Source organism: Parus major, chromosome 17 (assembly GCF_001522545.3).
Source record: "Parus major isolate Abel chromosome 17, Parus_major1.1, whole genome shotgun sequence".
Classification (NCBI taxonomy): domain Eukaryota; kingdom Metazoa; phylum Chordata; class Aves; order Passeriformes; family Paridae; genus Parus; species Parus major.
In genome coordinates, this window is record NC_031785.1 from 9,061,419 (window position 1) to 9,076,444 (window position 15,026).

The 15,026-nt window shown below is 54.4% G+C and overlaps 1 protein-coding gene across 1 annotated transcript in view; it reads right to left on the bottom strand.

Moving 5' to 3' along the window:
- The window catches only part of ARRDC1 (arrestin domain containing 1), a 31,947-nt gene that overhangs the window by 7,547 nt on the left and 9,374 nt on the right, over window positions 1-15,026 (bottom strand). The window contains exons 2-7 of the mRNA XM_015644812.1: window positions 10,044-10,154; window positions 2,542-2,592; window positions 2,268-2,422; window positions 1,608-1,790; window positions 1,113-1,289; window positions 554-965 (exon numbers count right to left, since the gene is read on the bottom strand). Of these exons, the coding sequence (XP_015500298.1) occupies window positions 554-965; window positions 1,113-1,289; window positions 1,608-1,790; window positions 2,268-2,422; window positions 2,542-2,592; window positions 10,044-10,154 (1,089 nt within the window). The remainder of the gene's footprint in view (window positions 1-553; window positions 966-1,112; window positions 1,290-1,607; window positions 1,791-2,267; window positions 2,423-2,541; window positions 2,593-10,043; window positions 10,155-15,026) is intronic.

Consider the following 15,026-nt stretch of genomic DNA (forward strand, 5'->3'; position numbering starts at 1 on the left):
CTGAAGCTGCACCCCAGCAGGAATTCAGCACACACTGCTGAACCTGCACCCCAGCAGGAATCCAGCACACACTGCTGAAGCTGCACCCCAGCAGGGCTGCAGGAATCCAGCACACTGGGATTTCCCTGGGCTGTTCCACCCCGGACACTTTCTCAGCTCCCACCCCCACAGCTTCAGACCAGCTGCAGGCCCACTCCAAGTCAGACAGAAGATTTCTGTGACATCATTTTCCTGGCTCTGCTCCCACCAGCCTTACTACAAGCCAAGAAGTTTTTCTATCAGTGGGAGGCTGAAAGCTCATTTAAGAACAGGGAGATCCTCTCACGATGAGCCCAGGGCAGGCATGGGCGTGGATGTGGGAAGGACAGCCAGCTTTTACAGCTGCAAGAGGGGGACTCCAGAGGCTAAAGCAGGCAGAGAGATGTCACAATCCCCTCTGACAGCAGCCTGCAGCAGACTGACTCAATCCCCAGATTCCCACAGCTCACAGCTAGCAGAGACTGTTGGTAGGAGCTGTTTTCTGCCAGCTGCAGATCCCGGGAGCGCTGCTCACCGTAGGGGTATCCCCATGTGCTGTACTCTGGGGGCAGGATGAGTGAGCTGGCTGTGGGGACAGGCACCACGTTCCCCTCAGCATAGTAGGGGACAGTGGCTCCCGTGGACAGGCAGAGCGTGGGGTGGTTTGGGGAGCCCGTCTGCTCCGAGTCCGCCCGGATCTCCTGGAAGCTCAGTCCTGGGGCGTAGCTGAAGGGCTGCTGCTGGGAATGGCTTTTGGTGGGGATGGAGACATTGTCCATGGGGTGATAGCCACTGGCAGCCTCCTCTTCCTCTGGGGGTGCACTGGGGACTACCACAGATGGGATGTGCTGGATGGAGCGGGAGGGGCTCAGCGGGAGCCTGTTCACAGCAATGTTTCCAATGTAGATGGGGAGAGTGACAGAAACCTCTGGAGACTTGAGGGAAACCTGGAAGAGGAGGGAAAACGTGGCATCCTCATTATACTTGGCAGTGGGAAGGGGCACCTGATGTCTGGGCCAGCCCCAGCACACTGCTCAGCCTGGGAGGGGGCACAGAGCCGCAGCCCAGCCCAGGGATACTCTGGATAACCTCACCTGGATGTAGTAGTCGATGTGGATGAGGCTGCAGCCCTGTAGAATGGACTGGGGCAGTGCTGGAACCAGGATCTGCTCCTTCCATTCTGCATGTTTCCAGGCTTTCACCCCCGAGCCTTCCACCTCGGCGATGGTCCTCAGGTCGTAAATCCAGCGCTTGGATTTATAGGCCACTTTCTGCACAGACAGGAGGAAACTCAGCTTGCACAGAGGCTGCAGGAGGTCTTGTGTGTCCCACAAATGCCAGCCAGGACACAAACCCACCCAACTGCTTTGTCAAATAGGCACAAGCACAAACCTAACAGGTGTGTTCCAGAGCAGGAGTACCCATTGCTGTGTGACAGACCCAGCAGGGATAAGCAAGAAAATTCTAGGTCCTCTTTCCCCAGGAAGGTAGAGAGGAACAGAGCTGAAGGTTTGGCCTTCTTGCTGCCCCAGTCTCACAGAGGCCTCCATGGGGTGGGGCAGCAGAGAATGGTCCCCCTGGACACCCACCTGGAGCAGACTGGCCACCACAGCTCCGGTGTCCCGGCCGGACTTGTTCTCTATGTCTGTGCGGAGCTGGATGGCCTGGCCCACGATGTAACCCTTCAGGTCAGACGTGGCTGTCAGGATGATGTTGCCACTTTTCACAAGCTTGTAGTTGAACTTCTTGGTGATGGACATGGTGTTGGGCTGCTGCAGGAAGGCAGAGGCAGAGGTGTGTGTTGGCTCAAGAGAGTCAGAGAACCTCCAGGAAAACACTCAAGAGATTCAAAACAAGCAAGCAGAAATATTTGCATTTAAGAGGATGCAAAGAACCAGCAACATGGCAGTGCCACAGACAACAGGTCTCACTTCTCCAGCCCCACAGTTCTACTGTCCTATTAGTTGTTTTCCCCTCCAAAGCAAGTTCCCCAAACCCACATGTCTCCAAGCAGCTGAAGCTGTTGGTCTCTCTGCATGCTGAAAATTCAGGTACATCTTTCAAAGCAACACACAAGAGTCAGAAATCACCTGGAGCAGGTACTGACAGCAAGGCAGGAGAGATGAGAAGTCCTTGTCCTGCTCTTGCATAGTCAGAGCAGGCAGTCAGAGTTATCCAGTGACTCCTCAGACAGCAGGACAAGTGCTCAAGTGCTGGCATTTCCCAGCCATGCCCCTCCTCGTTCTTACCTCGATGTCAGGGATGTCGTTCAGGTTGAGAGGGCAGAGAACGTAGAAGATCTTGTTGCATTTGTAGTCCTTGGAGAAGCGAGGTGTGTCTATCACAGCTTTCACCTGATGCAGGACCTTGCCAAAAGGGCCTTCAAATGATGTAGGAGCAGAAGCTGGAGTTGAGAGAGAAAGAAGAGATCACAAGGCTGAGGCAGGCCAGTTTCTGAACTGGAAGTATGTGCAAAACTAAGGCTTACAGGGAAGGGCCTTCAGCCAGTTTTCTACATCTTACCTGGCAGCAGGAATTGGAAGGGAAAGTTGTGCTCTCCAGCTGTCAGGACCCCTGTGGAAATAAGAGTGAAGAGTACATGGGACAGGCTGAGAGGCTGTTAGCTTGGAATGTGTGATCTGGGAGAGAGAGGCCACCACCCAGGGAATCACACACCACCTCAGCCCGGCTGCTGAGACAACAGGAGCCCAGGAAAACATTGCCACAACATTAAAACCTCAGCACTTGTTTTCTTCAACTACTGCTCTGCAACAGCCTTGAGGGCACAGGGCAGAGCCAAGATCCAGTGCATGGCTGAAACATCAGATCCCAACTCCCCAGTTCCATCCACCCTCCAGCACCCCGAGATTCCCTCCAGTGCAGTGTGACAGCTGAACTGAACCCACAGTGTCATCCAGCAGCTCCTAAAGCTGCCTTCAGTAAGAAAACCACTGAGGTTTATCCATATTTGTTAAATCCATGTATACATGAGAGGCTTTGTTTTTAAAGTGGCAGAGCTGAGAGGAGCCCTGGATGCCCAGTAAATCGAGCTGTGTTTGTTCTGCTTTGTAGGATCATTGCTGGAGGTAGCAAAAGCCCAGATCTGGCTGGTGCTTTTGTTGTTTCAAGACAAGAGGAGGCAGCTTGCCCGTTAGCAACGCTGGCTCTGCAGAGCTGACAGTAATTGAGTCCTGTCGTCAGGGGATTAAGTGGATTACATGGAAGAGGGAGGTGGGGAAGAGAAGAGTAAATCCCCCCACTGACACAGCAGCCCAGGCAGGACTTGGTGCATCATTCATGCTATGAAAATCTAGATCTCTGCCTCTTGGATCACTCAGCCACCCCGTGGGGACGAGGGACACCCCAGTGAGCGCCCGCGGTGCAGGGACAGAGAGATAAATAATCCAACACGCTCCTCATCATGGATCCCTGCAAAGGGACAACATCAGAGATGTCCATTTATCCACTTTGGACTCACAGAGAGGAGCAAGATTTGCTCATTGCCATCACCTCCCTGCTGATTCCCCTCCAGTCCCCCAAACAAACACGAACGATGTAGGCTAAAATGCAGCACCCGGCGTTGTCACCAGGTGGAGGCACCAAGCCAGGCCTGAAGCTCCAGAGCTGGGCAGGCTGGGAGGCAGGTGTGGATCAGCCTCTCCTGTTCCCTCTTGGGCAGCCTGGCTCACGAAAGGAGCCAGGTGAGGTGCAGCAGGTGCCTTGACTGCTTGGGTCCAGGATAAAGCCTGGTTCATGGGAATGACTCCATGACCCCTGTTGGCTGCCCCGAGGGTTTCTGTCTTTTAATGGGCACCATTCAACATTGATCTTATACCCATTATCCCTACTTTCAGAAAGCAAATGGATAACTGGAATACATGACTGTCCTGTGCAGCTTCTGCACTGCAGTACAGGGACTCTCTCCACCTGACAAGGAGTGGGAGCAAGTCCTGCTCCTGTCCTGCAGAAGGGAGGGAGGTGGGAGTTCCAGAGGGTGGCAGTCACCGAGTTTCCACCAAGAGAATTCCCAGCTGTGTGACCTGCAGAGCCCCACATGAAGGTGCAGGCAGTAATTCCAAGTCTCCTGCTAGGAGCATGAAATTCCACAGCCTTTCCAGGACCCTTAGGATGAGCCCACAGACTCCACCAAGTACAAGTCCCTATTCTACATTACAGGCAGCACCATCCACCAAGTCACTTCTGTGCAAGTCCTGCCCAGCTCAGGTGCATCAACAGGAAAGTCAGGCTGGAAGTGACCCTGTGAGCACTTTCACAGTTTCTAATTCACCCAGCATCACTGATCAAGGCCATGAACTCTCCCAGGAACACCCATGGGCAGCATCACCCGCAGAGGATGTGGTTTGGCTGTCAGAGCCACTGTGAGACTGGCTGGCACTGAGGCAGTTTCTGCACAGGTAGTCCAAGCTCTGGGCAGGGCACCACATGAGAACAGGTCAGCCTAGCCCAGCCTGATGGTCCTGACCAGGCCCAAGTGCCCAGTGACCTGCTGGCTGTGACCCACTGAACAGCCTGCAAATCCCTCCTGCAGCTCCTGCCTGCAACAAGCTGCCCATGAGCTCTGGAAAAGGCCCTTCCTGCTCTTGGCAGCCAGAGAGGAGTTCCCAGACCAGCCACCCCAGACTGAAGCTGTGTCCTGCCACAGTTGACACAGACCAAGGGCATCACAGCAGCTCCTGGCTCATGGCCACAGAGCTCTGACTCCAGTCTTGAGCTGTTGAACGAAGGCCACAGTGTCCTCAGCTGCAAAAAAGCTTTTCCTGAAGTTAACATGCAGCTAAAAATACCTTGAGAAAGTCATTAGGCAGCAGAGGCAGCAGGGTTAGCAGGGTTCTGCTGTGGGGCCAGACCTGCAGCAGCCTCTCCCCCTGATAGGAGTCAAGCCAGCAGACTGGCTGCCCACACGTAGCCTTGGGAAACTTCCTCCCAAAAAATTCCTGGAGGGAAAGAAGCTGCTGCCCCAGACAGCCTAGAAAAAACCCTCAAGTCCAGATAGCAGGAGCAGCAACAACATTCTGGCTTCATTCCCCAGAGGGCAGAGATAGATGGGATATTGGGAAGGAATTGTTCCCTGTGAGGGTGGTGAGACCCTGGCACAGGTGCCCAGAGGAGCTGTGGCTGCCCCTGGATCCCTGGAAATGTTGAAGGCCAGGCTGGATGGGGCTTGGAGCAACCTGGGATAGTGGGAGGGGACCCTGCTGCTGGCAGGGGGTGGAATAAGGTGATTTTTATGGTCCTTTCCTACCCAAGCAAAGGTTTCCCTGCACTCACTGCATGGCAAAACTGCCACCATCATGCCCAGTGGGGGTGAGATGACCACATGTCTGTATTTACACAGTTAAATGATCCAGATGGAGTTTACTTCACCACAGCTGCTGAGAGTGTCTGGGCTCTGGACTGAGCAGTGCAGCCTCCCTGGCTGGTGCCAGAGAAATCACCGGCCCTTCAAAGCCATCATCCTTCCAGATCAACACCCTGCCCTGCCTGCAGCTGCCCAAGGGCTGGGAAATGTCCTCCAGCAGCCTCTGTCCGGCACAAGAGCAGCGTTGGGCTGGGGCTCAGGAGGAGCCAAGCCCACAGGAACAAGGACACAGCACCCCAGGCACAGGAGACAGGGAGTGGCTGAAATGGGGCTCCTGTCCCTCCCCACCAGTCCCTGCTCCCTCCTGGGAGCCTGGGAACAGGCTGCACCTTTGGAGTACACAGATATTTTGGTTCTTCTAGTAGAGGAACAGCAGGCCAGACCATATGGCAGTTTCTCCCTGGCTACTTAACGAGTGATGCATTAATTGTGTTGGCCAATTCAAGGAGTACAGGAAGGTACCTGGTGCCTGCTGCTCCCTGTGCCTCCACTTGTAGCAAGATGTCTCTTCCTGCTGCCTAAAACCGGCCCTGGGGAAGGTGAGCTCCTCCAAAGGTGCTGAGTTAGACTGACTCTGGTGTTGCTGATGTTAGTCTCCTCTCAAGGCTCCCCAGGCAGAGAGCAGGAAAGCAGAAGGTTTTTGTTTTCCACTTTGGGGTGCAGAAATGAGCAGCCCTAGCTCTGCACTGTGCCACAGGAGCCCAAGCCCCCAGCTACAGGAGAGATTTTACTCTCACTGCAGTCCCAGCAGGCAGCACCCTGCTCACCCCTGGCCTGGCCTCTCTCCTCATCCACTTTTGCAGCCAGAAAACTGAATATTAGATATAAGCAAGGGGCCAGAGCTCTTTAGCTCTCAGCTCTACCAGAGCTGTCAGAAGGGAAGCATTAAGTCTGTGCCAGGGCACTTGAGGTGATGCTGAGCCATTGCAGCTTTAGCACAGGACTCAGCCTCTGGTGAATGAAGTTAATACAGGGGATTACAAACTGCAGCAAAGGAGGGCAAATGCACACATTTGCTGGTGCCATCAGCAGGCACAGGTGACACAGAGGCAGCAGCCAAGAGCCAGAAGAGCAGCCTGCCAGCAAGCACAGCCCAAGCTGCCAGGAAAGCCTCGGTGTTCATCTCCAAGGAGAGCTCCCTGCTCTGTGTGGCAGTGATGGAGCACAGCCCCAGCAGGCTTCACACTCCTTTTCAAGGCAGCAGTTCTGCTCCAGCTCTGCAAACACACAAACACACTCCACACAGGTAATGCTGCTGAGATAAACCTCTCTGTAACACAGAGCACCCAGCACTGAGGCAAGGGCTCCACTCACCCTCTGTGTCAGCAGTTTCCAGAGACAGTCTCAATGAATTAGCAGGATCTGGAAATGGCAGTGCTGCAAAAAAGCCCAGAGGATTAACTGGTCTACTGAGGCAAGAAATTGGGAAGTGCTGAGGAAGCAGCTGTGACCCAAGGCAACTGTAGATCCTTCAATGTGGTTTTCCTGGGCTGAACCTGCAGCTACTGCCCCTGAACCCAGCAGCACAGTGTGGCCAGGAGCTGGCAGCAGCACATCCTCAGTGGCTCAGCACTGCCCATGGACACCCTGCTGCTCTCACCTGGGCAGGGGCTGTCCAGGAGCATCACTGGACAGCTCTGAGACCTCCTGCTCGCACACAACAAGCTGCACAAATCCCACAGTTCTGTTTAGTCAGGTCACCAAGATTTTTAAATTCAGCTGGGAGCCAGGATTGTTACCCTGTGCCAACTGCTGGCCATGAGGGTGGTGTGCCAGGCCGGCAGAGAACCACCCCAGGGAAGAGGTGATGCACAGCTGCCCCTTTTTAGCTCTTTGTGCAAGAAATCTGCCGGCAGAGGAAGCGTGTGGAGCTGCCAGGAAATCCCTGCAGTGCCTTCAAGCTAACTACAAGCTGCCAAAAGAAAGGTCAGCTGGAAATTACAGCCAGCTCCCTGCATGAGTTCAACTCAGGTACAAGGAGGGAATGAAAAGAACCCCAGAAGTCTACCTGTGCATGCACAACCCTTCCAGAGGGCAAGAGCTGTGTGTGAAGCTGGAGATGCAGGGAAGGGACAGCGCTGTGGGGCACATGATGGACCTGCTCCTCTCTGGCTGAACAAGGGCAGAGCCACAGCAGGAGGGGGAGAGGAGCAGGAGGCTCTGCAGAGCTGAATCACTCCATTATATTGGATCAAGAGAAGCATCTCTGTGTCCGAGAGCTGCGGGTACAAGCGGTGCCATTCTGTGCTCGCTGCCACTTGATCCCCTGCCCTGCTGACACCTACAGAAACCCAGCAGCCCCCACCCCTCTTGCATTTCTTTGCAAAAGGAAAAAACAACAGCAGCAAGCATTCAAAGTCCAAGTGGGAAAAGTAAATACCCTCTTAGCCTCCTCTCCAGGAGGAGAGTAACGAGCCCCCCTGGGAGCCCTGGGTGGGCTGAGTGACCTGTGTGGCACAGCAGCCTCTCCACAAACAGAGCAGCGAGAGGCTCGGGAGCAGCTGGCACACTCCACACTTCCCAGCAGCTTTTATGTAAAGAGCTCGAGTTCATTAAGCCTTTGGCCTGTGTGTGATTGCCAAGGGTTGAGCACAATGCCCTGCTCCTCACGGCTGCCTGCTGCCTCCAGCTCCTGCCCAGCTCCTCGAGAGGCTTTCCCAGAGCACAGAGGATGCTCTGCTTGAGTGGGGACAAGCCCTGAGGGGAGCGGGGTCCTCTGCAGCAGAACTCATCACCAACCTGCTCCAGTGGCACAGCCAGGTCCTCCACACCCCGCTCCAAGGTGGGGAGAGAAAGGAAAGTGCCTTCAATAAGTGCCAAAGTGGCCATCTGGGTTATTTCAGGGCCTGCCTCCCTCTTCATGCAATGTACAGGCCTAAGAAAAAACCCCAAGCAGAGTGTAATACAAGCAGCAGCTGATGCCACAGAGGACGAGCTGCCCCCTCACTTATTTCAATGCAAAGGTGTGTGGGAGGAGAAGTGTGGAGTCACTCCTGGAGGCTTAAAGAGCAATCTGAGCCTCGGCAGTTTTGCAAACCTCCTCTCCCCTTCCCCCCACGTGTCCTCAAAGAGCACAGATCGGTGTTTTTTAAAGTTTCTGCTCAGGATGTGGGAAGGGCCAGGGCAAGGCAGGCTGTTCTTCAGGCTGAGCCTGCCTACCTGCAGCACCTCCACAGGCGCCAGGACCATGCCAGGTGCCACCACAGTCACCTTTGCTGGTGGAGCTCTGTCACAGGTGGCTGCTGGTGCTGGCCAGGGGAGGAGTTGTGTGCTGACAGTGTGGGCCAGCAGCTGGGCTGGCCTCATGCTCCTTTAGGGGCACTTGCTTGGAAATGCTTCCAACTCCCCTAACTCGCCCTGGGCTCCTGCCATGGCCATCAGTGACCCCGTACCCCAAGAGCCAGCAGTCCAGCCTGCCTCAGTTTCCCTTCCCTTCCCAGCTGGGTCAGCCCTGCAGGGAGTCACCCAGGGAACACCCACATGGGACACCCCATCTGTCTGGAGCTCCTTCATGCTCTCCTCAGAAAAGGCCAGGACAGCTGAGAGCTATTCCTGGAAAGCCTAAAAACGCCACGGCTGAGTCAGTGCCGAGGCTGTGCCTGCACGAGGCCACGGCAGGGCTCCCCCAGCACAGCCTGCCACCCCCTCACTGCAGGCCTGAGCTGTGCCAGGACACTGTGCTGCCAGCAGCCCCTCGGAGGAGGCAGACAGACAGGCAGACAGAGGCAGGGACATGGAGGAGCAGCCCAGCTCCCTCTGCTCTGCCAGCCCAGACACACACCAGTGTCACAGGGAGGGCTGAGAGCAAGCAGCACCCTCACCTGCTGCTCAGACAATGAGCTCAGTCTCCCCTCGATGCTAAAAGCTCTGCTTGGAAAATTGCTGAGCTAGCAGAATCTGCCACTTCAGTTTTACCCATTTCCTGTTATTAGATAAAACAGGATCAGAGGGATGAGCTCCTGCTACCCTGGGCTTTTGCCATGCTCCTGTTACAGCTACTGCCTTCTGCAGGTAAACACTGGCACATCTTGATTTCAACAGGAGCCAGGGCACAGCATGAATTATTTGTGGTAAGGCTGACCCATTTAACAGCAGAAAGACAGCATTCATTCAGGCCCAGATCCCCCAGAGGCTGCTGGTGTCACTTTACCCACAGGACAATAGAACCTCATGGCTATCTCTGTCCATCTCACTGGGAACAGGGGTAGCTGTCCTAGGCTGTCCTGTCATGCTCCCAGCACTTCTGAAGAACAAGTGACACCTCTATAGCCCTTTCAGAGCAAACCACTGGCTTCTGCTGACCAGCTTTGATCAGTGTTTTGTGACCTCCATAAACACACATGGGAAGCAGAACAAGATGAACCCACAGAGCCTTGAGACAGGGAGCAGTCCCTGTGACAGCTCTGCTTCAGGCAGACCAGGGCCAGAGGATGCCAGCAGTGTTTGCAAGGTGGCTGCCAAGTTCTGCTCAGGATCCTTCCCTACACAGCTCCTGCTAAGCTCTTGCAGTCTCCCATCCTCTGTGCACAGGCCAAGGCAGCCTGTGAGGGGTGTTTCACATCGAGGGGATGCTGAAATCTTGGAGATACATTTCTGGAAAGCTTCTCTGAACCAGAGATCTTCACCAGGCCTTTGTGGACCATACCTTTGTCTGCCAGGGACAGGGTGCTGTTGAAGTACTGCTCCTCCACAGTCCATGCCGTGTCATTGATCTTGTTGGACACCCCACAGGATCCAATGCAGCTCACCTTGATGGCTGTGGAGAGACAGGACACACGTCAGCACTGGGAGAAAGCAAAACCTCAGCTTCAGGTTTGCTTCAGGTAGTGTACTGTGCAGGAGCACTGCCTCATGAAAACACACACGGGGTGGGAAAATGGAGCACAGGAATCAGGTCATGCTTTCATTCCAAAAGTATGTTTTCCAGCACTCCCAGCACAACTGAGCACTCCCTGCTACCCCAGTACTATTCCCAGATATTATCACCTTTGAAATCCTCAGGCTGGTTTCCTTGCACTGTGGAAGCCTTTACCAGTAGTGATTGCATCTCCCTGACACATAACCCTAAACCTCTCTCCCAAATGAAGCAGGTAAACCTCCCTCCCAAACACTCTGGCTGAGAGCAGAAGCTTTGGGTGCCACTGTCCAGACAGGGATGAGCAGCCTCCCACCCCACAAGGAGCCAGGCATCCCACAGAGTGTCTCAGCATCCCTGGGAGCAGAGACACATTAACCAGCTGAACAAGGGGTTCAAACAACCCTGTTTGAAGAAGCAGCAGAGAGCTGGACCCCCCAGTTCAGCCTGGACAAGCTCTCTGCTGCTTGAATTCACAGCCCTGTCACCCTCAGAGGACATTCCCAGTCCCTGAGAGCCTGCTCCCAGCTCCTGGGGCTCTCAGCTTCAATGGCTTGCAGAAAAAGCACTTTTCCCATTAACACTTGTCCTACACCAGGACCTCCAAAATATCCATACACACATCACTTCCCAGCCAGACACCAGTTCTAAGGGAGTGGCTTCCTCCTCTGTTGGAGGCACAAGGCTCAGCAAAGCCACACAGGAAGGTTTGGAAGCATCAGAGGTGCCATCTGACCCTCCCAAAAGCAAGGACAGTAATTTGAGCTATGTTTGTGCCTATAGAAAGTCACCCCAAGAGCTCAGCCTGCAGCGTGGCTCAGGAGAGCTACCTGGCTCTCACAGGAGCTCCCACAGACATTTTCAGTTAGTCTTGGCCAATACTCAGCAGGTTGAAATTAGATTCTGATGTCGACACTGGACCACAGAGACAGAAAAACGTGACAGACTGGCCTTGCTGCACAGCAAGACATGATCTGCATTGCTACCCCCAAACTGGGAGGATGCAGGCAGACCTACTGTGGCACAAACAGAGCCTTCAGGGCTGTCCCAGCCTGAACATCTCCCACCTGAAACCCATCAGGTTTTGCAAGAGCTTTACTGGAACCCACAGAACTCCCTTCCCCCATTTGCCAGGTGAAGAGTTCTGCTGGCAAAAAGGATCCTCTAGACAGACTTTTTGCCTGTTTGCTTCCCTGTATTCCAGCTGCACCCACAGGAAGCATCTCGCTGGAAGTAGGTGGCCAGTTTGCCTTGGCTTAGGGGCTCTCCCCTCCACAAGTGTTCTCAGCCCTGTTGATATCAGTACCCCCACCCACCTGCCCAAAACCTGAGAGCTGCATGTTATTGTTACTTGCAACCACCTCAAACAGCTCTCCAGAGCACCTGCCTGGCCAAAGTGACATTGTCTTCCACACTGACTTGAGACAAGGTGAAAATAACCCCAAATCCAGCCCTCTCTGCAGGGGAAACACACAGCTCTTACCCCAGTCACAGCAAGGGGGTGATGCAGCCAGGTGGAATGAGTTCCTCAGGGCTTACAGTCTGAAATCCCACCAGGAAGAAGAGCCTCCCCCACCAGATCTCCTGCCATACCCTCACAGCTGATCCTGACAGTGAGATGAAGAGCCTCTTGCAGTCCAAGTGTTGTTCTACACTCAAGGACAAAGGATAAGCAGCTCCAGACGCCAGCTCTCATTAACCAAACATCAATGCAGCAGCGAGGCTGACACATCACTGCCTGATTTGTGTCTGTGATGTGCTTCGGCATTTCCAAGGCAGGGAAAGAACAGGATAGTGTGGCCTGGGATGGGAACTCCCCCACCACAGCACAGAGCACACCTGAGCAGACACATCACAGTGAACCCTCCACACATCCCCAGGTGACATCCAATATTCTCTTTTGCCAGATGGCAGAGCCAAAGCCACGGAGGGGCCTCAGCATCAGGAGCAGGAAAGGTTTCAGCAGGGTGGTGTCCTGTGTTTCTGCACACTGGTGCCACGTTCCCACCTCAGACATACTGCTGCATCTCTGGGCTCACAATGAGCCTGTCCCACTCTGAATTAGCCCACATAACACAGATGGAGCCACTCAAATCAAGCCCAGACTCACCCACTCCATTCCCTCATTTTCACACAGGAGATGCGAGCAAGAAAAGCCCAACCAAAAACTGGAGAACTTTCACATCCTTCAGGAGAAGCAGCCCCAGAGCAGGCACCACAGGAGTTTATAGATCACCACCATCTGTTCAATGCCCAGAGAAGGCTGACAGGCTCTGATTCCAGCCCGATGCTGCACTGCAGTGTGGAGGCTCCCAGTTCCAGGGAGGCAGGTGGGTGGGAATGCTCAGGAGCTGAGCTGTGGCCCAGCTCCCTTCCCACAGCAGACAAAGCAAACACACTGGGTTTCAGTCTGACACTCAGAGCCTGTGCCTGGGACCCTGCTGCCATGGTCAAGCACTAGGGCTGAAGTCAGACGGTGTCAAAAATCCCTCTACAGTTTTCCAGCACAGGAGATGCCAGCTTCAAGGCTTCTCAATTAACCACTGACATCCCAAACTGGCACAGTCACAGCCAGCTGTGCCTAGAGAGGAGGGACAGTCCCTGGAGGGATTGCTCCGAGGGGCTCTGGGGGCAGCTGGAACCTAAAAACAGCATTGTCAGGACAGACCTGGCAAAACCAGCACCATCACAGCTGCTGCAACAGAGCCACCTGAGCACAGAGCTTGTCAGCCTCCCTGTCAGGAAGGAAGAGTCTGAGCCTTTCCAAGGAAATCTTGGAACTGCCAAGCTACAGGCAGATGAAATAAGAATAGTTTCTGCATCAGAATAGGCCATTTCTAGCCATTAGAAACCCATTAAAAATGCCTCTGGAATCCAGTGCTACCAGTGGCCCCAGTCCCCTCCCTCCTGCTCCCTGTTTACCCAGGCTGATTTGAATAAATACAGGAAAAAACAAAGTCCAAAAACTGTAAGGGGAGTGGAAGGGGGAGGCAAAGAGAAGAAATGAATGATGAAGCGGTGCAGAAGGCAAGAGCCCTTGACCCCTGCAGTCCCTCAGGGATTCAGGGAAGCGGGCAGCTCTGCATCCAGCCAGACACATCTTTAGCAACGCGCTGCAGCACGCGCCAAATGCTGGAAATAAAAGGAGACAGCTCAGCCATATCCATCTCTGCACAAAGTAAAAATAGAGATGCCAGGAGCTGGGCACGTCTGCCTTCTTCCAAGGTGATTTAAGGAGAGCAGCCATAGACTCCAAACTGTTTTTTCTCCTGACCCAGTGAGTTGCCCTCCTCAGGGGAGCTGGTGTGGCACCTGGGGCAGGAGGAAAGCACAGCACACACATCCTCTCCTCAGCCTGGAGCAGGCTGTGTGTGCACATCCCTGCTTCCAAAATCCAGCCACATGTTGAGCAAGCTCAGTGGCCACCCTGCACTCAGCCCCAGTCCCAAGCAAACGCCTCTGACATCAAGTCTCACCTATGTCACACACCTGCCACAACAGGTATGGGCAGAGGGGGAGGGAAGAGGCTGCTGCACCTTGGTCAGTTTGGGTTTTCTAGGCTGGGCAGGGGAAACAGCAAAACCAGTTCATAAAATCACAGAATGCCCTGAGCTGGAAGGGACCCCCAGGATCACCCAGCCCAGTTCCCAGCCCTGCCCAGACCCCCCAACATCCCACCCTGGGCATCCCTGGAGCTCTGGCAGCCTCGGGGCCGTGCCCATTCCCTGGGGAGCCTGGGCAGTGCCAGCAGGGGGAAGAACCTTTCCCTGATCCCCTGACACAACCTGACACAGTTGGAGGTGGTGGCTGTTGCAGTTGGCAGCAGCTTAGGCAGGACAAACAGACCTTGCCATCATTCCCTTTCCTCCGCAAGGACAGACGAACACAACCGAGCTCTGACAGCCGAGCTCTGAAATGGCACTTACAAACAGCCCTGGGATTTTGCCAGCTGAAGCTTACCCGGGTCACCACATGGCCTCAGCCGTGTCAGCTGGGCCCAGAGGCTCCAGCCGTCCCTGCTGCAAGGAAGGAAGGGAGTTGCTACCTATAGCAACCCCAGGGGAGTGACAGCTCTGCCCCAGGGGCAAAGTGACCCGCAGTCATTATCCTGGCTGTGCATGAATTGTTTCAGCCAGAGTCCAGCCCAGCACGAGGAGAGGCAGGTGGTATGGACACACAAGGATGTCCTCATCCCAGCAATGCAGAAGCCTCTGAAGAGAGGCTGGGCAGGTGTGTACCAAAAAAAATTCAGGAGAACAAATCTTGTCTAAGTCCTTTCCCAGGCAGGTCAATCTTTCCCCCCATTGCAAGCATTTTCTTCCATCAGGCTGAGAGCAACAGGAAAACCTACATTTTCCAGCTCCTCCCCAAAACCAAGGGTCAACATAAATCCTGAGACAAAAAAGCCAACTCTTGGGCTCCTGTTTAGAACAAACTCCTGCTCAAAACGAAGGCTTTTCTCCCTTGTGGAGCCAACAGGTTTATTTATAGCATCACAGTGTTTTATCAGCATGCTGGCTGCCCTCGGAGGAAGGGGGTCATCTTGAACATCTGGAATTAAATCCTCAGCTGAGTACACTTAACAAGCCTGGCTTTACACATGTCAGGCTGCAGGGGGAAAACTCACGAGTGAACAAGGCCACACAGGCTGCGGGAGAGGGATGAACACGTGCCACAAAGTCTGTGCCTTGGATCTGCCAGAGGCAGCTCCTTAGCAACAGGCTTGGAACAGCACAGCACAAACAGCACAGCACCTGCATCACTGCACCTGCA